The sequence below is a fragment of the Macrosteles quadrilineatus genome, unplaced genomic scaffold (genome assembly GCF_028750875.1).
Source record: "Macrosteles quadrilineatus isolate MER2022 unplaced genomic scaffold, UCM_ALF_1.0 Scaffold_8__2_contigs__length_117827958, whole genome shotgun sequence".
Classification (NCBI taxonomy): Eukaryota; Metazoa; Arthropoda; class Insecta; order Hemiptera; family Cicadellidae; genus Macrosteles; species Macrosteles quadrilineatus.
This window is the reverse complement of record NW_026542601.1, coordinates 5,691,303-5,718,082: the sequence shown is the minus strand read 5'-3', so window position 1 is coordinate 5,718,082 and position 26,780 is coordinate 5,691,303. Positions and strand designations below refer to the sequence as shown.

The 26,780-nt window shown below is 35.4% G+C and overlaps 1 protein-coding gene across 2 annotated transcripts in view; it reads left to right on the top strand.

The window, feature by feature from the left end:
- The window catches only part of LOC129001661 (ryanodine receptor), a 168,616-nt gene that overhangs the window by 128,429 nt on the left and 13,407 nt on the right, over positions 1–26,780 (top strand). For both annotated transcript variants that reach the window (XM_054429036.1, XM_054429037.1), the window contains 23 exons: positions 759–948; positions 2,204–2,319; positions 2,843–3,000; positions 3,338–3,504; positions 4,836–4,980; positions 5,505–5,663; positions 6,239–6,403; positions 7,576–7,626; positions 8,400–8,512; positions 11,019–11,112; positions 11,672–11,841; positions 12,402–12,480; positions 15,962–16,141; positions 16,330–16,406; positions 17,892–18,046; positions 19,381–19,469; positions 21,559–21,728; positions 22,678–22,823; positions 24,572–24,642; positions 24,984–25,049; positions 25,497–25,576; positions 25,843–26,004; positions 26,351–26,507. In XM_054429036.1, coding sequence (XP_054285011.1) covers positions 759–948; positions 2,204–2,319; positions 2,843–3,000; positions 3,338–3,504; positions 4,836–4,980; positions 5,505–5,663; positions 6,239–6,403; positions 7,576–7,626; positions 8,400–8,512; positions 11,019–11,112; positions 11,672–11,841; positions 12,402–12,480; positions 15,962–16,141; positions 16,330–16,406; positions 17,892–18,046; positions 19,381–19,469; positions 21,559–21,728; positions 22,678–22,823; positions 24,572–24,642; positions 24,984–25,049; positions 25,497–25,576; positions 25,843–26,004; positions 26,351–26,507 — 2,960 coding nt within the window. The remainder of the gene's footprint in view (positions 1–758; positions 949–2,203; positions 2,320–2,842; positions 3,001–3,337; positions 3,505–4,835; positions 4,981–5,504; positions 5,664–6,238; positions 6,404–7,575; positions 7,627–8,399; positions 8,513–11,018; positions 11,113–11,671; positions 11,842–12,401; positions 12,481–15,961; positions 16,142–16,329; positions 16,407–17,891; positions 18,047–19,380; positions 19,470–21,558; positions 21,729–22,677; positions 22,824–24,571; positions 24,643–24,983; positions 25,050–25,496; positions 25,577–25,842; positions 26,005–26,350; positions 26,508–26,780) is intronic.

Below are 26,780 nucleotides of genomic sequence, written 5' to 3'. Positions count from 1 at the left end.
AATGGATTTTTCAAACTGAATTAGAGTTGCAGGATGTTATGATCATCTCTTGTGATTGCAAGCAAATCTGTGAGCATTAAATTCCTATCACAGCAACGTTGGGGACCACCTTTGTCATCCTCATGGAACAGCTGAAGCTAATTTTATTGTTAGTTCTGTACGTCCAACTGTAGAGGTTGTGTTTTGTTTACAATTTGATTCTTGTTATTTCAGTCATTTAAACCTCATTTAACTGAATAAAAAAATATAATCATAGACAATAACTAACTGGTCTCTTAGTCGTATAACCAAATAGTAAAGCGCAAATCATGAAAATAACCCTAAAATAATAGAAACAAAATTTTGTCTACCCCAGCAATCAACGTGGACGTACATGAACTAGACACGAAAAACAAGCTTCAAAATTTACAATGGGATGAGGAGTCTACTTGTGTTGCTTGATTGTAAGAGGGACTCATGGTCCAAGCACGTCAACCGAAGCTTATTGTGCATCTTGTGTTGCTTAGCTTACCGTAGTTCAACATATCAACATCATAAGTCATTCTCATTATGAGTTTATAAGTGTGTTTTTTTAATAAACTAGAATTCAACTCTTTTAGAAGCAAGAATCAATGTTTGGTAGACTTTGTTATAAGTTTCTTTGGACATGAAATAATAATTTGATCAACTAGTACAGCTAAACTCTATCTCTTTCAAACCTAAAGCCATTGTTTACGATTACAAGCCAAGAAATTGAACTAAAATGTGGTCCTATTCAGATATCCTGACCCGCATGGAGAGCATGATGCCCACCCTGGACAGCATCCTGCAGGAAGTAGACCAGTTTGTGGAGTCAGAGAAGACTTACGCAGACGCTCCTCACATCATCGACGTCATCATGCCCATGCTGTGCTCCTACCTGCCAGTGTGGTGGAACCAGGGACCGGACAACGTCAGTCTCACTGCCGGGTATGAACAGCTGATGAATGGTCATTAAAAATAATTTGACAAAACCTTAAGCTACAAACCATGTATGTAAGCAAATTTAAACAGAAACTACTAATCAAACAAAAAAATCAATTTGGGAAACCTTAAACTTTTGAAACAAATTATAAAACATCAACATCTTAATGCGTAGGAATCTTATTTTATAGAAAAAACAAACCAAAATTATTTGTTAAAAATTGAAGACGGCCCAATGATTAACTCGGAATTACTTAAAGTGAATACGACATCAAGAACAACACTGTAATATATCCAATATTCAAAAGATTATTTTTTCTAATATTATTTTTTATATATTTTTCCAATATCCTTTACATTATCCGTTTTTACTTTATTTAAAATTAATTTATTATTAAGTAAATATTTACTTTTTGTACCAGTTTAAACACAGTCTGACGATGGCAACCTAGGTTCCGAAAGTGCTTGTGAATAAAACAAATTATTATGTATTGGCCTTGTTGAACATTTAAATTTAGTTATACATTTCATTACTGATAGTTTATTAACCTAACTAAATTTTCACTTAATGTATCTATCAGAGAAGGCCTATCATTGACGTATGAATAGGGTAGTCAGTTTGCTTACTTATCCTTTCTGTTTGGTTTGGTTAAAAAGCAGCTTGTCTTGCTGTATATGACAGAAATCAGTAGGCCTACCTAATTGACTGCAGCAACAGAACTATTATTAGTGTTTACTGTTTATCTTAGTTATCAAACTGACTACAACTTACGTGGGAATCATATGTCTACTACTATGCTCTATACAGTCAAAGATTAACTAAACAATAATTGACATGTCGTGTTGCAGCCTGAGACAAGCTTAGAACTGCTTCACTAGAGGAGCAGGATACTAGGTCTAATCAATGGCCAAATTGTCTAAGGAATTATCTCCCAGCCAGGAGATAGCAATGTAGATTAACAGTAGAAACTTGGTCAGAAATAAGAGTACCTAGTTCATCTATCTGTTTGAGGAGGCCCACATAAATAAACGGCGGATGGAATGGTTTGAGTTTATTATTTTTGAGTCTCTGATTAGGTAGTTTCGTACTTTTAATCATCCCCACTGTGTGTGTCTATCAAAACCTGGAAATCAGACTTTTATGTTCATAAAATGAAAACAAATTGTATGAATAGGCTTAGTTAAATCAAGGAAATTTTATTTAAAAAACTAACATTCATGTGTAAAAATTTTATTTGATTTGTATATTTTTTATTTTCAGAAACTATGTCACAATGGTTACCAGTGAACATATGAACCAGCTTCTGAAAAATGTCCTGAAGATGATTAAAAAGAACATTGGCAATGAGAACGCTCCTTGGATGACTCGAATTGCTGGTAAGTGATTTCTGCTGTATTTGAAGCATTTTTGATCGGCCTAAATGATTTTGTCTTAATTTTTACAGCATAAGATTATACATTTTTACAGTATGAAAGTAGGCTATAAGGTTTTTTGCAAATTTTGCCTCTTTGTTTAGAATTCCTCTTCAGAACTTATTTGTACCCCGGTTTCATGCAGAATATGTTCTTTTAACTCTTGATAGGCCTACTACCTGTTAAGGTAAACAAGTGAAACAAACATTTTTAAATCTGGGAGTTTAATTTGGGTGAAAAATTGGTTGAGTAGGGAATGTTTTTTTTAATTATCAGCGTAGTTTGTTTTAAATGATCTCTAGACTCAAAATTTATATTTAAGTCACTTCATTTTCCTCACAAAAAAGTCTTACCTAGATACAGATAAAGACCATTGAGAAAACATATTATTGTTATTATCTACAGGCCTTAAGTGCCAAAAGTTGGAGGAGCAATTTTTTGAATAACACTTTTTTGCTTGCTCATTGAAATTTCCATACTCTTTCAGCTTACACTCAACAGATCATCATCAACTCGTCAGAAGAGCTGCTGAAAGATCCGTTCCTGCCATTGGCTGAGAGAGTGAAGAAGAGAACAGACACTCTGTTCCACAAGGAGGAGTCACTGAGAGGCTTCCTAAAGTCTTCTACCGATGACACGTCACAGGTCAATGGCATAACAGATCCTAGCTAAACAACTAACTGTTCCTAGTCAGTAACAAAGCTTCAGAGTTTGTCTTGTTCTATCCTATACATCCATATTCAGTTTAAAATATGCACATATTTGGTGTTGCAAGCAGCTGACTGACACGTCTGAGTCAGGCAAAAAGGATCATATAATGTGACTCACTCGGGAAGGTGAAATCCATTGTATTCTAAACATTTACCTCCCGGCCTTGAAGCTGTGGAATAGCGACAAACAGCAGAATCGTCAGTGAGACGTTTAGTATTCCCATTACATTTTTTGCTATTCATTTAATTACGTCCCCGTGTATGTTTGGTAGGTGGAGTCTCAGATTCAAGAAGACTGGCATCTGCTGGTCCGAGACATCTACTCCTTCTACCCTCTGCTGATAAAGTATGTGGACCTCCAGAGAAACCATTGGCTCAGGAACAACATCCCGGAGGCTGAGGACCTGTACAACCATGTGGCGGAGATATTCAACATCTGGTAAAGCGACTATTGTTGACAAATATTTGTGTAACTAGTGCGCCAAGAAAGACTTTTGATAATAAGCTTCCATGGATGAAATTGGACTGTCAAATCTTGCTCCTCGGGATTTGAACCCATTGTTAAATTGACAAATTATAGTGGCCGATGTTTCAGATGAATAGCATCAACCATCTTCGAGACAGACTACTATTCTGGGTGAACCAATGTTCAACAAAAACAAACCTTATTGCATTCAAGACGCACTTTGCAAAGACCTCATAAAAACATTTTACTTTAAAAAAATTCCAAATTCCAAATTCACTTTATTGTCGCATAAAAACATTTATACATAGCAAAGCTATTAAACTGGTGACATTGTCAATTCAATATAAACCTAAAAATACAATTAAGTTACAGAACATTTTTGTCTGACTCTAAAACAACAATTACATATAACAATGCTGCTTAATTTTGTAAAAAGTCACTTACAGAGTAAAATACTTGGTTTAAAAGATAACTTTTTAGAGTATTCTTAAAACTCTTTAAACGGATTTGGCTTTTAATTTTTTGTTGGTGGATTATTAAAGAACTTCATACCCATGTAACTAGGGCCCTTTTCATAGATTTTTAAGTTATGTATTCGGTATTGAAAATTGTCTTTGCACCTTGTGTTGTATGCATGTAAATGCTGCTGTCCACAAAGAAGATCAAAATTCTTCTGAATGAACAGTAAGCATGAATATATATAGAGAGAGGGAAGCCTCAATAATCCTAACTGTTTAAAGATTGGCTTGCATGAGACTTGTGGCCGCGAAAATTTCATAATGCGAACAATTCTTTTTTGAAACTTGAATATTTTTTTCCAAAAAAAGGAATTGAGTGATAATTGAGATTTACTGTAAACTATGAAGTTGATTAAATTGTGTAATGTTGATAGTTCAATATGGTTAGTTTAAGTTTACATTCGTGGAACTTTCTTCAGTTTAGACCCAAAGGTCTGCTTGGTGTTTTCGATGTTTCAACCTCAATTCTGGTCATGTCTAATAAGTGTTCATGTTTAAGTCTGCATGTGACAATACTGACAATATGACTTATTGTGCAATATATTTCATTCTGTTGACTCCTAAAGATGGTTTAGTGAATGTAAATCAAAACTAGCTGCAGCAACCATGTTGGATTACTGATAATCCCCCACATTTTAACCATTCAGTAAATATTTTATTTTTATGGTAACAAAATAAAGTTTGAGTGCAGCATGGATGCTTTTTGATCAACAAACATCTTTCCTAGAGCTATCATTGAATCATTATACATACCAGTATCACTGTCCCTCATTTCGGCTTTTACAGGTCGAAATCACAATACTTCCTACGTGAAGAGCAGAACTTCATATCGGCCAATGAAATAGACAACATGGTTCTGATCATGCCCACAGCCACTCGGCGTAGCGCTGTTGTCAGTGAGGGAGCCCCGGCCGGCGGTGGGGGCAGCAAGGTTAGTTTGTTTACTAAACTATTTCATTTAACTACTGGTCCTACCACACTAAACCGTCTGAAAACGACAATTACACTTTCAAAATTTTTAAAGTATTTCAGGACTTTTTTTGTGTTTTATAAGTCAAACAATGGTTTTAAAGCTTGTTTTTCGTGTCTAGTTCATGTACGTCCACACTGATTGCTGGGGTAGACGAAATTTTGTTTCTATTATTTTAGTGTTATTTTCATGATTTGTGCTTAACTATTTGGTCATATAACTACGGGACCAGTTATTGTTCATGATTATATAGTTTTATTTGGTTAAATGAGGTTTTAAATTACTTAAATAACAAGAAACAAATTGTAAACAAAACATGACCTCTACAGTTGGACTTACAGAACTAACAATAAAATTGGCTTCAGCTGTTCCATAAGGATGACAAATCTACGAAGGGAGTATGTTTTATCTATGTTTAAACTCTACAACTTGGAAGTGAAGTATTATCCATGTACAAATTACCATTTGCATGTTTGTGTTTGCAGAAGAAGAAGAAGCACAGAGACAAGAAGAGAGACAAGGACAAAGAGTTGCAGGCCAGTCTGATGGTGGCTTGTCTGAAGAGGCTGTTGCCCGTTGGACTGAACCTGTTCGCTGGCAGAGAACAGGAGCTGGTGCAGCATTGCAAGGACAGATACCTTAAGGTGGGACTTTCAAGATCTGCAGGATAGCAATCTGTCAAAACAAGCCAAATACAGCAGAACACCAACCGTCCAGATCCAACCATCCAGAATACATCGAGGAAAAACAATTAAATTAAATTTTCCAGTAAAATAAGGTTTATTGCAGTTTGCAATAAGTCAATCTTTAATATGGGCCAATTGTGACAATCATGCAGCGAGTCTACTATGTTGTATCAATCTGGAGCAATACGTCATCTGCCTATTGCCACTACTATCCGTATTAAAAATCTTTTAAATTAAAATCTTAACGATTCAGTTTCCCAGTCCCAACTGATCCAAATAGTTGTAGTTCTGCTGTAGTTGAAACTGTTGAAACCTCAGTCAACTCAGTATTAGCTGTCCAACAATAGAGCAATATTAAAGCAATTTTGATTGCTAGCTAATATAGGTAAATACACAGAATTTGAATTTTGTGCTGAAGAAATATGTAGTGTACTGCATGGGTCGACAGTACTAGTAGGCAGTTAAACTTAAGCTCATAACAAAAAGAGACACTCCTGGTGAAGTTATATCATCTTGTCATTTTAATGTTACAGAAAATGCCAGAATACGACATTGTGGAGTTTGCCAAGACTCAGTTGACTCTGCCAGACAAGATAGATCCTGGGGACGAGATGTCCTGGCAGCATTACCTGTACTCTAAGTTGGGCAGCAAGAAGGACAATGTGGTCAACGGTGCCAAGCCTCAGCAGTTAGACGAGGTTAGTAAATTGGTTATGTCTTTATTCACATTCATCTTACTTTCTCTCCCTATACCATAGTATTGGAAAGTATTGTTTTAGATCTTATATCTTTGACTTGTTTGTCTATTTGAAAGTAATTTGAAAACCTTCATGTAAAGGACATCACTGTTTTGAGTCCCTTGTGTCAAATGGATAGTTACTTTAACACCTTATTGTCATAAACATTGACATTTTGATTTTATCACCTTCACTTTAGTCATATAAATTTTATCAGCTATGCGTTGGTGATGAAAACTTCTTATTTTCAAGCTCAAAGGCACAATTCCCATGGATCATGACAAGAAACTGTTTTGAGTGATCTTTATATCTTGTGGGAGCTAAGGTAATGTTTTTACATTTTTACGTAAACTCTTATTTCTTATATTTATCTATGTTCCCAAAATGTACAACACTACCGCTACTCAAACAATAAAATTTAGTATCATTTTGTGTGCACAAAAAGCTATGACCGTCATAGTCAACAAAGTAATTCTAAAACATTATTTGTGTACCCAAATACGGCAAATGGCACGATTTTTTAATGTACCATGTGTAACCTGTTGTGCACTCAAACGTAACCAACTTGTAAACAAAATATCAAAACAGACTTCAGAGGATGACATACTTGCAACATTCAAACTCATTAGTTAACAGATAAATAGTCAAGTACCTGTTCTAGCAGAACCATTGGACAAAGGTAGGTTTGTGTGGGTCGGCAGCAATGTCAGGGATTTCTGTCCTAATTCCTGTCACTAAATTTTATCAGTCCAATTTATCCTTGTACTGCACCAGTTAGTTCACCCCTTACATAAACTCGAAACACAGGCCCGAGGTCTATGTGGACAGGCAATTGGTTTGGCAAGGTTGAAACTGGACTGTAAACAGTGACCGGAAAGATTCAAGACTCGTATCACAACACAAATCAAATAACTGCACTCTACCTACATTGCCCGGTGTTTCATTCAGCGCAGTCTAGGATTATCGAGAGTTTCGGACTAACAAGTTTTGGATTATTGAGTGTCATTTATTTTCCCACACATTCTCATGCAAAAGATGTGATAAATTATTGGTTTTCTTGAGTCAAATATTTTAATATGTTTTAGTTTAAATAAATTTTATAAAATAGTAACTAATATATTTATGTTTTTCAGGTGGTGGATAGAATTGTAGCTATGGCAAAAGTCTTATTCGGGCTTCACATGGTAAGATTCTTACTCAGTAAATTTATTGTACAATTTACTTCTAAGTGCACTAGTGGTTCTTAACCAATTTAAGTAATTTATTCTCTAAAACCTAAATGGCTTGGGTAATTTTATTCATTTCAAGCTAGACTTAAAATCTTTTTAACTTTTATAACCTTAGTTTTTGTTTGTATTTTTCCAACTACTATAGTAGTAGGCCTACTATTCTCTGTTGAATGTATTAAAGTAGTTTATCAGTTTTATTTTGTTTGTAGGTTAATTTTTTTTTATTGGTTTAAAATATTTAAATTATATTTATCTATGTTTACACTTTGTTAAAGAATTAGTACTTTATAATCTCAAATGTACAGATCTTATGATTCGGTACAACAGATTGAAAGTTTTAATTGGCATTATTTTTCACAAGTAAACATCAATAAATGTTATGGGAATAGGTTTTATATAATTTATTTTTATACTTGTTACATTTGACTTTTTATGTTTAATGTACATAGGCTACATATTGTAATAAGAGTAAGAGTCTAATACACCAAAACACAAGAGACGGCTTTACACAAATTTATTTATATTTTTTTAACTTTGTTTAGTTCTGTTGACTATAAGTATATCAAAATTTCCCTTTAACATTTCAATTCAATAAAAACTCATCAGGTTATATTTTAATTTTTGGCTGAAGCCCTCAAGCATGCTGTACAGATACAATACCTTTACTATCAGTTGTTTACGGTTCAGTTTATGAGTTATTCTAGTCGCACGTTGCACTGTTGTATTAGATCGACCACCCCCAACTCCAAAGCAAGACCTGTTACCGCTCCGTTGTTTCTACGCAGAGAAAACGTGCAGTCATTGCTTGTTTCAGACAGCTTTCTCTTCACGCTTTGCCCAGGTCTGGACATAGTTTATTTTCTTGTTTGCTTACCATTTGTGTTTACATTAGCTATTTTAAAGTTTTATTTTTCCAGGGTTGATACAATAACTATAATATAGGCTACCTATGTGTTTTTATTTGTTGTTGTCTCTCCACTGTCTAGAAGACTAGTTTTGGGGTATTATCCATTTGCAAATATCATAATATCGTAACAATTGTCACATTAAATTAGAATAATATTTTGCGACACCAGCTGCGTATTTTAAGGCAAGGGCAATTAAAGGATTTAGTATTGAATTACTTATTGATTTACATGTTATGTTTTTAGGAAAAAGCATTAAGCTTGGATTAAATAAATAAATATAGGATGGAGAGGACACAGCTAACTCACCTGATGAAAGGTTGCAGATGAGTCAAAGAACACATAAAATCACACACATAATATACTTAATATTTCGCCTCTTTCAGAGGCTTCTTCAGAAGTAGGCCTAGATGGTAGTTACAAAACAACAGTTTAAATAGGATGACACAGTTTGAATTCAAAATGACACTGCACAAAGCACTAGCTTAGTGCTTTGTGCAGTGTCAGTTGGACAACCTGTCAGACATTTTGAATTCAAACTGTGTCATCCTATTTAAACTGTTGTTTTGTAACTACCATCTAGGCCTACTTCTGAAGAAGCCTCTGAAAGAGGCGAAATATTAAGTATATTATGTGTGTGATTTTATGTGTTCTTTGACTCATCTGCAACCTTTCATCAGGTGAGTTAGCTGTGTCCTCTCCATCCTATATTTATTTATTTATTGATTTACATGTTTCTTATGAAGATATGTACTTTTTACACATTTATAAGGTTTGAAAATGGAGGAATAATGCTACAAAACTAGTATTAGAGGTAATGGATGACAAAATGAACCTATGCTATAATTTTAACCCTCTCTTTTATAAAATATTTCTCAGTAGTTGTTCTCAAAGCTATCTTTTGCAATAGCTGCTCTTTGGTTGAAATTGTTTTAGAGTTTGTATTGTGTTTATTGTGTGTCTTTTGCCTGTAGAACGTACCTAAACAATCCTACCTACATTACCTAACAAGATGATTTGTGTAAGATACCCAGCTGATCTAGAGCAGTTGAGTTATACAGAACAATAAAACAGAAACAGTTTTTAAACTGTAAAAATTTACACTTATTTGTGGAAAAATGCTTGAGTTTCCAAAGTCCAAAATGTCCTACTCTACTTCAAAACTTTAGATGTAAAATTATATTAGAAATCAATATTTGTGTCCTGAGCACTTTGCTGTTACTGACAGACAGATCTAAGTCCGGTTAGTGGGAGTGGGAAAAGATATCACAGAGTATATCATCAGCTGTCAAACTGTGTTTCCAACATTTATCACAGTGTGTCCAATGTTTTGTGTTGTGTTTTCAAAGTAACTGACGACCACCTCTTTTTGGATATATAAATTGTATTACCACCTGAAAGTGCCATAGTTGAAACAAAACGTGTAAAGTTGCTGCTAACATAATGATATTAGACAAAACATTGTATTCAAATTTCTTAGTTGGAGATATAGTTTACTGTTGTTGCTTTAACACCTTTTAACAATGAAGTGGCTTGTAGTGAGTGACTAACTAACCACTAGTGTGTGTTGTGTGCTAACAGCATGCCTACAAGCCACCACCACATCCCTCAGGCTGGAGGAAAGTGTTGTCTGCCGCTCGTAAGAGAGCTGCCGTCGCGTGTTTACGGACCCAACCTCTCTATACTCTGCCCAGGTGAATGTTACGACTACAGTAGTCATGTGTCTAACCTCACCTCATGTGTTTCTTCAAATCTAAAATCTACATTTGTTCGAAAAGATCTGAGAATTTATCACCATATAACTTTTATTTATTACTACCATAGGTCTTATAGGCCAAATATAAAAGGTTCATTTTTGGTAATGGTAAGTTCATGTTAGTTAAAAGATTATTGTGAATATTTTTCATAAAAAATAATAAGAAACATAGGTTTCAATGTTTCATGATCTATGATCGGATCATGTACCTAAGTGAGAAACTGCCTAAAACAATAACATTAGTAGACACACTCATCTAAACCTGGAAACCCACACAAAGAGTAGTGTACAGCTCTCTATGTGGTGTTAATATTGTTATTTGGTTGCGTTTTGGGCACTAATCTTGATATGTTTTAGGTACTTTGTCACCTGAGGACAGGATTTGAATCCACGTTCCAAAAATTTATGAAAACTATTTTTTTTACCGATAGATGAAAAAGTTGTAATAACGTCTCGAAACTTAAACTCCACCAAAAATGAAGTTTAAAAAAGTATATCATTAGTATGAGATGGGAACACCACTTCAACTTTTGTATCAAACTATTTTGTTTTCAATTTCATAAATTTAATTGACGGATCCTTTGCATTCAAACCCTATTTTAAGAGATTGTATGAGTTTGGCTATGAACATATGACTTAGGAGGATTTGTTGTCAGAAAATTGACAAGATCTTTTTATCATTCCAGGCATCGTGCAATAAACATCTTTGCGAAGACCTACTTTGAACTTTGGCTGCAAGAGGAAAATATAGGACAAGAAGTAATGATAGAAGATTTAACTGTGAGTTTCATTAAGTTTACATTATTTATTTATTGAAGTTTAGTGGTGGAGATTGTTTACTTTAGCTCGAAATATTTTTATAATTTCAAATTCAGACAAACAAGTTAAGTTTCATAATCGTTTTATTATAAATCTGTGTTTGATAAAAAAAAATATTGCTGTATGAAATAGTCTATATGAGATTTCCTTTGTAAACTTGAACTAAATCAAAAGTTTTTAACTAAAACTTGTAGCTTTACATCAAACACATAAGTTACCTCAAGTCATCTTAGTGTTCAAGAAAGGGCAAATACTCAGTTACTTACTCAAGTTTAAATGTTTAAATCAAATAAATTGTGTTATTTTGTAATCGTAATTGAGGTCAATAATGGAACTAAAGTGGAGGAATGAGTTGCATACAAGGAAGCCAAGAGTGTCATCTTCATGTTGCTTGTATGAAAATTCCTATTTGAAACCTTAAAAACAATTATATTATAATCAATCTTCCTTTCAATTCCTCTTTGGTGATTTTGTTTATTGGGAAAAAGTAGACAAATGTTTATTGATGTGTTTTTTTCAGCAATCGTTTGAAGACTCGGAGCTGAAGAAGGGAGACAAGGAGGAAGACGAAGGCAAGCCTGATCCTCTGACTCAGCTGGTGACAACATTCTGCCGAGGAGCCATGACAGAGCGCAGCGGAGCGCTACAGGAGGACCCTCTGTACATGAGTTACGCACACATCGTGGCCAAGTAAGATGAAATAATAATTTATGGATTGTGTCAATTAGAGTAGCAAAGGGGATGCCCAACCACAGTCATCTCAACATTTAATTCCCCTTGATCGATTGGATATGATTTGAAGATTGATTTAAATTTCACTGAAAATTTATAATTTTTTTTTAATTATATAGTTTACATTTATGAAAAGTTGGATTTTTTTTTCTATTCCCTTACTTTGGGAGAAAGCCGCACTAGTGCTAGACCACAGTACTTCAGTATCCAACATCCCAGGTTCTAATACTGCCAATCGCAAATGCCTTTATTAATTAATTAATTTACATATTTATTTTTAAAAAATGTGAATTTACAAACTCGCATAATTGTTATAAATGGTTTTTTTGCTGCAATTATTATAAACTATGATATTTTACAGTGTTTTTGTTTATCAGTTTAAACAAACAATAACATCATGATATTATCATGGTATTATCACCATTATACCAGTGAACCTCTAGGCCTAGCCTGAAGTAATGTTCTCTTACCACTATCTTTTTGAATTTTACTAACATCTTTACAATTCTGATTCAAAGGTCTTGTGGTGAAGAGGAAGAAGAAGGCGGAGACGAAGAAGAGGGTGGAGAAGGAGAGGAAGGTGGAGCCTCCATCCATGTAAGTGTCATATACATGATTGTTGTGGTGCAGTAAACCCCCACTAATTCAGACTAATTTTAGTTTCAATTCATTCAGATTCAAATACAACCAGGTCTGAGTACAACAAGGTTCTGCAAACTCGGCACCCAAAAACTTGTCCGGATTTCTTAATAAGTTCCTAAACAGTTTATATGTAAATTCACAGAACTCTTTGATGTAGTTATTTACGATACGACCCTGTAAGCAACTCTGGAGGCAAATTATAGAACTCAGTAATTTTGCATTGCCCTTGCCATTTGGGTCTACTTCTATTTTCGTACATCAATTTCAGATGATGTAAGTCCTGCATGATGACCAGAGCACTAGCCAAATAGCCTAGTCAGTCACAATAACCATGTACTGATTACTGTTCAGAGCTAAAAAACAACCAAAATATTACAGAACCGAAAACTCTTTGGTGTGATACAAGGAATTCGGCCATGACAATGTTATCACATCACTACAAGTTATATATGAAAGTGTCTGGCGTTTACCATGTAGCTACAGTTGTCACTACAACTGCCCGATACTTAACAGCATGCTACATGAAAAAACGGCCAAGTATACAGTGATGCACTCATGACTTAGCTGTAGGAATTTTTATTAACTGCTTTTAACTGGCTGTCCCGATAAAGTAAAGTCCGTATAATCGAGTTCAGATTAATAAGTGTTCACTGTACAAGCTCAGCAGAGGGTAATGTAGTTTTGTAATATAGCTTAAATGTTTAGTTAGTAATAACATCCAGAGGTGCCCATCCCCCCCAAACCCAGAGGCGCAATCCCCCCCCCCCAAGCCAAAGGAGTAGCCCCCCCATTTATACTGCCGTATATTTAAACCTACCCTCCCCCCCGCCAATTTATCTGTAAATTTCCCCTTTACCTCATAAAACGAGCATATAAAGTATTTAGTAAAAGTTGAGGTAAAGAAAAACAAACTTTCTGATAATCAAAATTAAATGTTTAATAGTAAACGTCATCAATATGTCATTATATCTAACTAATGGACGAATTAGAAGTTTTTCAATTTTAAATTCAGAATCTGTATTATCAGCCAACAGTTACTCAGTATTGCAATAGAAAATGTCTTCAAAACGTACAACAATATACTCGGCGAATTACTCTACTCCAACACAGTACTGTAACTGTACAATAAATTAGGTGGCGTTAATTTTACGGGGCTTAAGAAATCAAACAGCTGTAAGTGCATTAATAATACTTTGGCAAAAAGTAGGCTATCTTATTTCAAATTATAGGCAGAGTCACGAAATAGGACAGACTTTTGTTGCTCGCCACTCTTAGGCTTCCTTCTACAAAAATCGCCGGACAAAATACCCAGAATTCCTTAATTGCCACCAGCATAAAAGGTTTTTGTGATGAAGTAATCTTATAATAAATTCATTTTGATAGCCCCAGGATTGCCTCTTACGACTAATAATGGTAGAAACGCAACTTGTCAGACAATCATTAATAATATCTGTAAGGTAGAGTCGAATTTTACTTGCTACATATGTTCTGGCGGTTCTTTAACTCCACCATCGGAGGCTTACAAAAGGATCCACTTCTGGAGGTGTCGTCAGAATATGTTACAAACAGTAAACACGAAACAAGAAACGATAACAGATAGGCCTATCAATTCACGCGTGTATATTGCCGCGGGCAGGACTGGAAGTAAACTGAATCAGGTTATGACGGAAAGACGTGGTCTCTGGATTGTCGTCTGCGTTATCAAAAGCTGATATTGGACTAATTGTAGTAACGAAGGAGATGAGTGTTGAAAATATAATGGAATTCATAATTGAGTTTTCCATTCAAAATTATTGATAAATTATTCAATTTATATGCTGGATATAAATGATGGTCTCGAAATTCTACAGTACTGCGCGAAAGGAAATTTATTAAATACTTTTGAAGAGTTTGAAATTTATAAATACATAAAACTAGGGACAGCACACAATTTTTGAGTGAAAACACTTGATTAACTATGAATTCCATTATATTTTCAACACTCTTCTCAGTCATTACAATAGTGCAATATCAGCTGTTGAAAACGCAGACGACAATCTAGAGACCACGTCAGTCCGTCTCCGTCATAACCTGAATCTGATTCAGTTTACTTCCAGTCCTGCCGACGGCAATGTACACGCGTGAATTGATAGGCATATCTGTAATCGTTTCGTGTTTTGTATTAAATGTTTGTAACGTATTCTTACGACACCTCCAGAAGTGGATCTTTATGTAAGCCTGACGATAATGGAGTTTAAGAACCACCAAAACATATGTATCAAGTAAAATTCGACACTAGAATATTAAGGATTACCTGACAAGGTGTGTTTTTTTTTTGTTTTCACCATTCTTAGAAGCAATATTAATTACGAATGGCAAACTGTTGTTGGTGTTGATAGTGAACTACTTAGAAACACTTTTCAGGCTGCTTATACAAAATTATACATTCATTATGATAGCTAGCAAAAAAATGTCCCCCCCAAAAGCCCCCAAAAAAAGTCCCCCCCCAAAAATTCCTGTGGCGCAAACGCGCCACAGTCCCCCCCTCTGGGCACCCCTGATAACATCTAAGGTGAAAGTTTTTTTTCACTTTTACTGGTTCGTGGGTAGAAATACATCGTTAATGTTCATCGTAAGTTTTCATTTTGATTGGAAATTATTATTTGTCAACTGTTGCCAAACAAACATAAAGATAAACCGATGTATGTGCACCTTATAAGATGATTGATGTTTTTATATACTTTCCAACTAAAATTCCTGATGGTATATTTTGTGAACATGTCTCACTTAAACGGAAGAGGACGGCTATGGAAATATTGATGGTGAGTAATCAAATTTGTAAATACCCCTGCCATAGCAAACCTGCAGACTAAGAAAATTTCCATTTTTCTGATTGGATTTGTTAAAATATTAATATTTCCATAACAAATTAATATTTTTTCCCCTATTTAAATAAAAGAAACGTCTTATAACATTTAAAACATATATTTACGCTTTTACTGTTTCTCACAGGACGGTAAATATACATAAAAAATGGTAAGTGGTGATCGATTTTGATTGGACACTCCAATTATCATCAGAACCAATTGGCGAATGTCTGATACATAGTTTCTTCCATTAGCTTGTCAACAATCTTTAAGATGGGTTAGCGGTGGAAGTAGGCTAACTATGATATTTTATGTAGAAAATTGAAAAAGTAAAATTGCTTTTGAACTGTAATTTTTACAGCAATGGGAGGTTGTACCATTTTGTGCTTTGTGAACAAGAGAGGTACTCATTTTAGAGAGTCGTTAACAAAGTTTAGTTCTTTTCTCTCAACCTGGCTCACACTCTCATTGAACACATCTTTCTATGAGAAAAAAAATCGGTGAACTTAAATTTTCTGAACTCTACCCAGACTAATTTGATTAAATGTTTAAGTGAAAAAAATTGACTATTGACTATTTGCAATGTACAGGAGCAAGAGATGGAAAAGCAGAAGTTGCTGTTCCACCAAGCCAGGCTAGCCAACCGTGGAGTGGCGGAGATGGTACTATTGCACATCTCCGCATGCAAGGGAGTCCCCAGCGAGATGGTTATGAAGACTCTGCAGCTGGGAATATCAATCCTACGCGGAGGCAACATTGACATTCAGATGGTAAGTGGTAACTTATAATAATGGCTGTATTATCTTCCCAGATCATAATGCCAAATACTTCTAACTTTGACAATTACAATAGTTTTAATAGATAAGTATTTAATCTCTGCTAACACTGTACTTTTGTATGTAAAGGAGACACATTTACAGAACTGTTTCACTCAACTCATTATATTCCCATTTTACAGGGTATGTTGAATCATCTCAAAGAAAAGAAAGACGTTGGCTTCTTCACCTCAATTGCTGGCCTCATGAACTCATGCAGGTTCGTAAGATAAATTTGATTTGTTTTCAGGTGCTTATCAACTGTTATACTTGTATACACTTTTTGAAAATTTAGTTTGCTACGATACTTAAAAATATTTTTTGTTGAAGTAGTACTTCAATGAAATGCCAGATTTTGTAAACAATTAGTTCCTGGTCAATTTATGTACTGATATTGTTAAAATAATAATGGTTAGTACATTGAGATTTGTTTACAACCAGTGTTTCAACTACAATCGTCTGGATGTGTTTGAGCGCAATACTGATCGGACTGTTTTGCCCGTAGTGTGTTGGATCTGGATGTGTTTGAGCGCAATACCAATGTTGGTCTGATCAGACTGTTTTGCCTGTAGTGTGTTGGATCTGGATGCGTTTGAGCGCAACATCAATGTTGGTCTGATCGGACTGTTTTGCCTGTAGTGTGTTGGATCTGGATGCGTTTGAGCGCGACACCAATGTTGGTCTGATCGGACTGTTTTGCCTGTAGTGTGTTGGATCGGGATGCGTTTGAGCGCAACACCAATGTTGATCTGATTGGACTGTTTTGCCTGTAGTGTGTTGGATCTGGATGCGTTTGAGCGCAACACCAATTTTGGTCTGATCGGACTGTTTTGCCTGTAGTGTGTTGGATCTGGATGCGTTTGAGCGCAACACCAATGTTGGTCTGATCTGACTGTTTTGCCCGTAGTGTGTTGGATCTGGATGCGTTTGAGCGCAACACCAATGTTGGTCTGATCTGACTGTTTTGCCCGTAGTGTGTTGGATCTGGATGCGTTTGAGCGCAACACCAATGTTGGTCTGATCGGACTGTTGTGTCTGTAGTGTGTTGGATCTGGATGCATTTGAGCGCAACACCAATGTTGGTCTGATCGGACTGTTTTGCCTGTAGTGTGTTGGATCTGGATGCATTTGAGCGCAACACCAATGTTGGTCTGATCTGACTGTTTTGCCCGTAGTGTGTTGGATCTGGATGCGTTTGAGCACAACAACAATGTTGGTCTGATCGGACTGTTGTGTCTGTAGTGTGTTGGATCTGGATGCATTTGAGCGCAACATCAATGTTGGTCTGATCGGACTGTTTTGCCTGTAGTGTGTTGGATCTGGATGCGTTTGAGCGCAACACCAATGTTGGTCTGATCTGACTGTTTTGCTGTAGTGTGTTGGATCTGGATGCGTTTGAGCACAACAACAATGTTGGTCTGATCTGACTGTTTTGCTGTAGTGTGTTGGATCTGGATGCGTTTGAGCGCAACACCAATGTTGGTCTGATCAGACTGTTTTGCTGTAGTGTGTTGGATCTGGATGCGTTTGAGCGCAACACCAATGTTGGTCTGATCTGACTGTTTTGCTGTAGTGTGTTGGATCTGGATGCGTTTGAGCACAACACCAATGTTGGTCTGATCAGACTGTTTTGCTGTAGTGTGTTGGATCTGGATGCGTTTGAGCGCAACACCAATGTTGGTCTGATCTGACTGTTTTGCTGTAGTGTGTTGGATCTGGATGCGTTTGAGCGCAACACCAAGGCTGAAGGTCTGGGTGTAGGATCGGAGGGAGCGGCTGGAGAGAAGAACATGCACGATGCTGAGTTTACCTGCACTCTCTTCCGCTTCATACAACTCACTTGTGAAGGCCACAACTTGGGTGAGCGCTTAGCAAATATTACTTTATTTACCAATCAAATCCTTCAATTCCTCAAACAACTTATAAATAATTGATTTAATGCTTAAACTAAATTAAGTATTACTTAAGTTAGGTGTATTTCCAGCCTAGTGGTTAGCATCTCAGACTTTAATGTTAGAGGGATGGTATGATTCCTGGCGTATTCAATCAAAAACTTGAGTGGTTTGGAACCATTTCACTTTAAAGCATTTATGATTCTATCTTTAAACATTTCACTGGCATCATCAACACTAAATAAAACATAATTTGTTTTTCATTAACCACGACAGACAATAGACCAAGTCAAAGAAAGGTGGTAGCCTACATAATATGAGTCTATTTGACGCCGACAACACTAGAGTGTGTCTAAAGGCGAAGATGAGTGTTAAATGAATGAGATGATAGCTTTGTTATTGACTTAGATCAGCTAAAGCTAGTTATTCAGTTTGTTAAATTTTAAATGCCCATTAAAAACAGCTAGATCCATTAGGAAGTTTATTGCTTTTTCTAGGATCAAACAGAAAACCTTCTGATTATCACTATTTCCAACAACTAACTAGGTAAACATTGCAACCGCATGCAAGTTCTTGACTGAGTAACCAAAAGAGTCACTTTAGTTTGATGTAAACACCCAAAGACGCTTTTAAACTTTCTGCAACGGACTTGGAAATATCCAAACATTTTCTGCGGGCTTACACGGTCCAAGTTGTAAGTCAATTAACCGTGTTTGTCATAGTTTTAATGAATATTTGGAAATAAATAATTTTTCAAAGGCTCTTATCCGTTCAAATAGGCCTACTGTTATTACATTGAATCGCTTTGGTAATTTGGTTATTTTATGCGTTCTTACTCACGCTCGATGCACTGAATATTGATGTCGCAGCTTTTGTTCATGTAATGCATGACGTATTGTAGCGTTACTGTTTGCAGAACGGAGAACTTTTCTGCAGAAAGTTGTAGACTTTCTACAGAAATATTTTCTGAAAAAAAAACAATTTTACTAACTTTATCAAAGAAATTGACAGGTAAGCCGGCTTTCCCGTCAATTTCCTTAACAATTCCTGGCAAATGCCCTATCTTTTAATCTCAGATAACTTTATTAACTTATTATGTAGTATTCTTTAGAAACTCAACTTACGGTGTAAGTGTAAGGAAGGACTGTGTGGCCCTAACTTTGCCAGTAAAAATAAGTAATTTTTCACAACAGTGCTTTATTTTTTTGAGGAGGCTGGGTTTTCTGCAGCCCTTGCCGTCTTTCTGCAACAATATCGCCCGTACTTCTGCTTTGGGGATGTAAACATAGTTTATTTTTTCAGAGTGGCAGAATTATTTAAGAACCCAGGCTGGTAACACGACAACTGTAAATGTGGTCATCTGCACAGTAGATTATTTGCTGAGACTACAGGTAAAAATCGTGTTTAGTAGGCTATATGTTATATAAATTTTGTTTACCTTTTACCATTACTGATTGGTGATTACTACTTTTAATGTCAATAAGTACCTATTACGTTAGTTTTCTTCCAATTGCAATATGGAAAAAACCTACAAAATAACAATCAATATTTTACTAGGGCTGTATTATTTCCAGACTAATGAATTATTTCAAATGAGGTAAAAATTAATTGCTCCCCAGTTGGAAGATTAAACTCCATACTATACCGTAATTTTCCATTCACCAAACATTTTACCAAGGCTATGCTTAGACAACATTAGTAATGCTGATTGTAGTGGTATCTCCACTAAAACTCACTCAACTGTTGGAAATCAAACCTTTAATCCTTTAAACTTAATGGATTATCCAGTTATTTTATGTTGACTAGTTTTATCAAAATCTACCTTTGTCATTAAGAATATGTGAAACCAAATTATTTGAAAACAAATCTTCGGTTGACACACTTAAATCTAGATATTAAGAGTCCTTCGAGCCTAGACATTCTTACTCGTAAAACAATTAAAGAACTACAAAGAAAATTTCTAATCTCACAGTATACTATATATTTCAATTACAATCACTCTGGAGTATGAACAAATATTTTGAGATGGTAAATAACTGTCAGCGGCTGATGTTTGAAATTAACAAAATTAACATTGCTCTTATGGGGGGCAAATCCAAGATGGCCGCTAGCCTCCAAGGACTCTTAAGAAGCAGTATAATGTCTGATTTGAGATGCAACTCAAAGAATTGACCCATTCCTTTGCTTCCTACTGGAACCAGGGTTTCCACCCATCTTTATTTTGTCGGGACAGTCCAGAGTTTGGACCCTTTTATCCGTGTTTATCCTGAGAGAGGCCACCCTTCCCGATTTTCCTTAACCAAAAGTTTCAACCCTGACCCGAGAGTTAATTTTAGGTGGGCCACTTGCCCCAAGCCCTCATGCACACCAGACCTGAATAATACAGTTTACTCGGATGCAACATACTTACCAAAATGTACTATGATACGGAAATTCTTCAATGGCTTGTTAAAGAGAGACAACATTGATTCTACCATGGGCATGACACTTCTGGAGGGTTGCAGATGTTACACGGAGAGAATGGAACTTATATTTTACCATGGATACATGAGTCTTGTTGGAGGTTATTAGAGAAATTGTGGGTTGATGAAAAATTCTATGGATAAACACTCCAATTTCAAGTTACACGCTGGAACGGTAAACGTTGCGCGTAGAGAATGGAACATCGATTTTAACTTAGAAATATGTGTCTTCTAGGAGGTTTGCTTACGCCTCTGAGACTCTTTAACACATGCTCTTGCCTGTTGGGGGTTATACCTGACCATGACAGGGTGCCTTAGACTGCTCGGCCATAGACAGACCTATTGGTCTACCAAACAACACTGATGAGCTAATAGACCAAGCCTAATATTTCTAAACTAGACTCCTAGGTTGCAGTTTATGTATAGCTTTCAGCTGTTTTTGTCTAGTTACACTTACATGGATAGTAAGTAAGTATTTATTTATTTGAAACAAATTGAACACACATTTTTACAGATCATTATACACCATGCTGCAAAAGCCTGACATGGCTTGTCTGCAGCTCATTAAACTAAAGGGAAATCAAGTCCAAACTCTTATCACTTCCATCAGTCAGTGTTTGTGTCCTCCTTATCTCTCCAGTCCATTATCACAAACATCATGGAAGTCCCGACAAATCTGCAGCCAAACTACTATGCTACTTTTAACCTCTTTACAATAAAACAAAAATCCAATTTGATTACAAAAATTAAATTCTTTAGTTGTTCATTGTTCATGACAACCATAATAATTTAAAAAACTGAATAACATTTTTGTGCTTTTATACAGTATAAATAAACTCTATTTAGTCGAAGACAAAATAACTATTGACAATTTACTCAAAGTAAGTTTGATTGTGTTACTCTTGCGGAGATCTCAGAACTCAGAGTTAATAGAAACCAGTATCAATTTAAAGAATTTTCCCTCATCTTAACCGAAACAGTATACTTCCATTTTGACAGCAGATTATTCTGGTTGCAGGAGTCTATAATGGACTTCTACTGGCACTACTCCAGCAAGGAGTTGATAGATCCTGCTGGTAAAGCCAACTTCTTCAAGGCCATTGGTGTGGCCAGTCAGGTGTTCAACACGTTGTCTGAAGTCATTCAAGGTCCTTGCACACAGAACCAGCAAGCACTGGCACATTCCAGGTACACTTACCAAATGTTATTTAAAGAGTTATTCCTGCAGGGTGACCACAGGATAGGAATTTCGGGATTACCAGGAATCATGCGTGAATGTGTTGTACCGGAGAATTATGATTTCAAAACTTCCCCAGAAAAACCTGATTTATTTTAGTAGCAATCTGTTGGAATCAGGCCCGCTTTTATAAACAGGCAGACTGGGCATATGCCCAGGGGCGCCGGTGGTTGGAAGGTGCCTGGCAGGCAATGCACGTCCATCTACCGCCCGCACTAAAAAAAGGGGGGCGCTGCTTTTGAGTTTGCCAAGGGCTCCATTGACCCTTAACGCGGCCCTGGTTGAAACATAGATTTAAGATTAAATCAGTAGGGATTAACCAGCGAACACAGAATATAACACTAGAAGAGACATACCATCCTAACAATCAATACACATATTGTGGCCAAATCACCATCTTTGTACGACAAACGCTGGATGCAATTCCTCAGACTCTGCAGAAATTAGTAGTTCAGACTTTATAAATGTACTGCATTGTGACACCCTTACAATCGAGATAAAATTTTGAATTTGGTACTTTGCTTGGGGATAAATCCTTCATAGCAATAGGATACAAAAGTTTTTCTGTTTGGTTTACAGAATATATCATTGATAGTGTTTATGGAGAAAAACTAAAAATGTGACATGAAAAAGATGACTAACATTTTGTTTGGTGGTTTAAGAAGTTTTGTCTGTGCGAAAGTTAGTAGGTAAAAGATAATTAAATAATTTTACTGTTTGTACTTAAAAAATTTCCCACCCTGCTTAGTTTTGTTAAAATTTCACGTTGAAAAAAGTGGTAAAACCTTATTTTAATGGTGTGGTTAGGGTTAGCTTGAGCTAAATCACTTAAAGCTTTAGTGATACACATGTATAGGTGCTGCTTCTGTTGACTAATTGACTGTTTGTTGTATTGTTGAGGTTGTGGGACGCTGTTGGAGGTTTTCTCTTCCTGTTCTCTCACATGCAGGACAAACTGTCCAGACATTCCAGCCAGGTGGATCTGCTGAAGGAGCTCCTCAACCTTCAGAAGGACATGATCACAATGATGCTGTCCATGCTTGAAGGTAACAGTGCTTTCTCATACATAACATGTTTCTACATGTAACAACGATGAAGAGTAAAGATGTTTCTAACCTTACAAATCATTCAAAACACAATGGCAAATAAGTTCATTATTTTGTATTTTGTTATGGTTTCTCTAGTTTCAAAATCTTTCTGATTTTTAAAAATCTAAATACAACCCAAAAGCATTGTCACCATTGCCTTTATATTCCAAAAAACTACTTAAGTAATAGTGATTGTTTAGCTAGTGGCTGGTGGCTGACATGAAAGAGGTTATTTTATTACCACTATTATCAGTTATTTTAATATAATACCTCAAATGACTTGTAGAAAGATAACAAACATTATACAGTCCAACCTCAGTATAACGAATCTGAAGGGACCGAACTGAATATTCGTTATATCAAGGGTTTCGTTAAAACGAGGTTCGTTATATAGAGGTTATGTTTGCAGGAATTTCGCTAAGTCGAGGTTCAGAACCGGCGTCGGTCAATATAGGGTTAGACATCAGGAAAACACAATTAAAGTAGCATAGGCTACAATACTTTGCAGTACAGTGTTGACATTGTACAGTAGAACCTAAATTATCCGGCATAATAAAGGGGAGGGATCTTGAATATTGCGCAATCATGACAATGGCATTGACCTTTGTACGGGTTAAAAGATGTAAGTTTAAAATCACAGCTTGTTTTAACCCTCCTAAAACCTAGCCAAACACTGTATTGCGTAGTCATAAACCATGTAAAGAACAAAACAAAACAGTAGTAGAAAGTTTTGTAAGCTACGGCTCGTGATAGGCCAGTAGGCTACTTACAGTATGTACAGTACTGATTTATCACAACAGAGGAATGTCAATAATAATCATTAACTATAGCATTGGTGTTGCTAGTTGAAACAAATCGTATTGAAAACAATACAGTAAATTATTAGATAAGACATTATAAAAGTGTATAATCATAGCCAACATAAAGATAATAAAAACACTCGAAAAAGGAATGTTAAAATAACGATGTTGCTATTCTTTCTCTTTGGTTTTGTTTTTATATTCTTTCTTAGGTTTCTCTTCATCCAAAAATTGTACAATTCACCATAGTTTCACAGCTTACTAAACATTACGTCGTCATCAGTCCTCAGTGAATGAAATCAGTTCAGTTCTCAGTTGCAACATAGCGCGCGCAGCGAAAGCAGACAGAGATGTGTAAAACCACGTAAAACAGAGCAGACGAATGTTAGCGCAAGCGATGACGTCACCTTTCCATTTCATTTGATAAAGAAACAGATTTTTCAAAAACAATAATGGGGTGGGGGATTTGTTATATCGAGGGAAAGACGTAGACAATTTGTTATGCAGAGGTTAAATTCGCAATGTAGAGGATCTGACAATGATAAATTCGCTATATTGAGGTGTCTTATTTCAGCCGAAATCACGAAAAATTCGTTAAATCAAGGTCGTTGTTATTGTTTGTTCGTTATGTAGAGGTAAAATATACATTGTGTCTTATGGAGAGTTCTAGGGGATTTAAAAAAATTCGCTATATCAAGGAATTCGTTGTATTGAGGTTCGTTATATCAAGGTTAGACTGTACAGCATGAGTCATATATAACAAATGGTAATACTAATTTGAATCTAAAATGCTACTCTACTGCTTATATTTTTTACTTGACAGCCATTTTGTAGCCTTACAATTAATAATTGTTCATTGTTGGTTTGTTGTTCATTGCTATTAAACATTTTTGTTTTGTTGTGTAGGTAATGTCGTGAACGGTACTATTGGAAAACAGATGGTGGACACGCTCGTAGAATCTGCGTCTAATGTTGAGGTGATTATTACAAAAAATAGTTTTTAAAATAGATTTTGATGCTAGAAGGTCTCTCTACAGAACTATGTCAGTTGACTAAGTCAATAAACCAAATAAATGTACATTTTTCAAAGCAAAATGAACTTCTTGGATTGTTTGTGACTGTTCAGATTATTTATTCTTGGTTTTAGCCTTATAATCAGCTTGTAAGATTCTAGTTTAGTGTTTTATTTTTAATAGATGTGTCAATTGCTTTGTTTGACTAAATCTACGTTGTCATCTTGGGTCTTGACAGATTGAGCCATTTAAACTTAAATTTAATAAATAATCTAGAGCTAATATCATCAATGTTTTTTTTGCAGTTGATCCTGAAGTATTTTGACATGTTCTTGAAGCTGAAAGACCTGACCAGTTCACCCAGTTTCCTTGTAAGTTATTTTTCAACATAAACTTACTTAGAGATATAGATATAACCAAACCAACGAATGCACAATCACTATATTAGTCTATTGTACTGTTCATATTATGGACAAATTTATTTAACTCAAACTAGTGTAATTCGTCTTATTTATTCTTGAATCCTATGAACTTAGAGAGACACAACAACTCACAAAAATAATGTATGCTAGTTATGTTTTAAGTTAAACAAGACACTAAGCTATGTAGAACCTAACCATTGATTGGAGAAAAGCTGTCAAAAAGTCATCATGCATTGGAAATTTTTATAAAAAGCATGTTATGTATTTCTTTAAATAAAGATATGTTGGAAAGGTTTCACAGATAATGTCAATAAAAGACTGTGACGGAATGTTGTTTTTGATCAGCTCTAACATCCTTTTTGTTTATGACTTATTACGATACTAATTAAATTACAGGAAATTGATGTGAACAACGAAGGATGGGTTTTCCCCAAGGACTTCAAAGAAAAGATGGAACAGCAAAAAAGCTATACTCCGTAAGTACGGCTATTTTAATGTTTACTAAAATATTCTTTGTTGTTTCTAACATATTTTAAAAATATGTGTGGAAAAAGTTCTTTTTGGATATATTATTGGTCCCTTTTTTATTGTATTCATCTTATTCTGTAATATTATGTAAAGAAAACAATAAATATTCATTCATTTATTAGTTATATATTACGATTTCTAATTAGTCATCATTGAACCATTTAACTGATTTATATTTTTTATATTCTTATTATTTATAAGTTTTGTTTTCCAGAGAAGAGATTGAGTTCATGTTATCTTGTTGTGAAACAAACCACGACGGCAAGATCGATTATGTTACATTCACGGATCGATTCCACGAGCCCTCAAAAGAAATTGGCTTCAACTTGGCTGTGCTCTTGACAAATCTTTCCGAGCACATGCCAAATGAACCTAGGTAATTAATTATCATTGTACACATACTCTTTAATAGCTTTAATTCATATATCTGAGCAGGTTTGCGGTTTGCATGCGACGTGCTATATGAGCCCGAGAGGTAGTTGCACCCCCTCCACCCTCTTTGATATGAAGGCTCAAATAAAAATGGGCATTTAGCAATTTTACACACGATTCCGCAACATAACAACGATAAGGCTTGTAATATTGTGTTTACTTTTATTTATTTCATTATTTTCTGTAAATTTTAAAATCAAAATCATTGTTGTGAAAGTAGATGTAGTTGTAAAATTGTATGTGAATATTCCTTATAGTGTAACAGATTATGATGTGAATCTCTTGTGCAGGCTGGCAAGGTTTTTGGAGACAGCAGGAAGTGTTTTGAACTACTTTGAACCATTCCTGGGCAGGATTGAGATCATGGGTGGCAGTAAGCGCATTGAACGAGTCTACTTTGAGATTAAGGAATCCAACATTGAACAATGGGAGAAGCCTCAAATTAAGGTAGAGTGGATATAAATTCACACATGATCGTACAGAGTAAAGTAGAGTCCCACAAACTCTGAGGAAGTGAGCTGGAAGGGTGTTAAGTTTGAGAACCAAGTAACGGGTTATCAGTAATGTTGGTAAAAATTAAAACATTCATACTTTTGTGCATTTTCTTTCATTTGTCATATCAATTTCATGTACATTTTACTTAAAGTTAACATTATTATTTATTTTACTCAACATATTGTTTGTTTTACACCACGTAAAATTATTGATTTATGACATGTG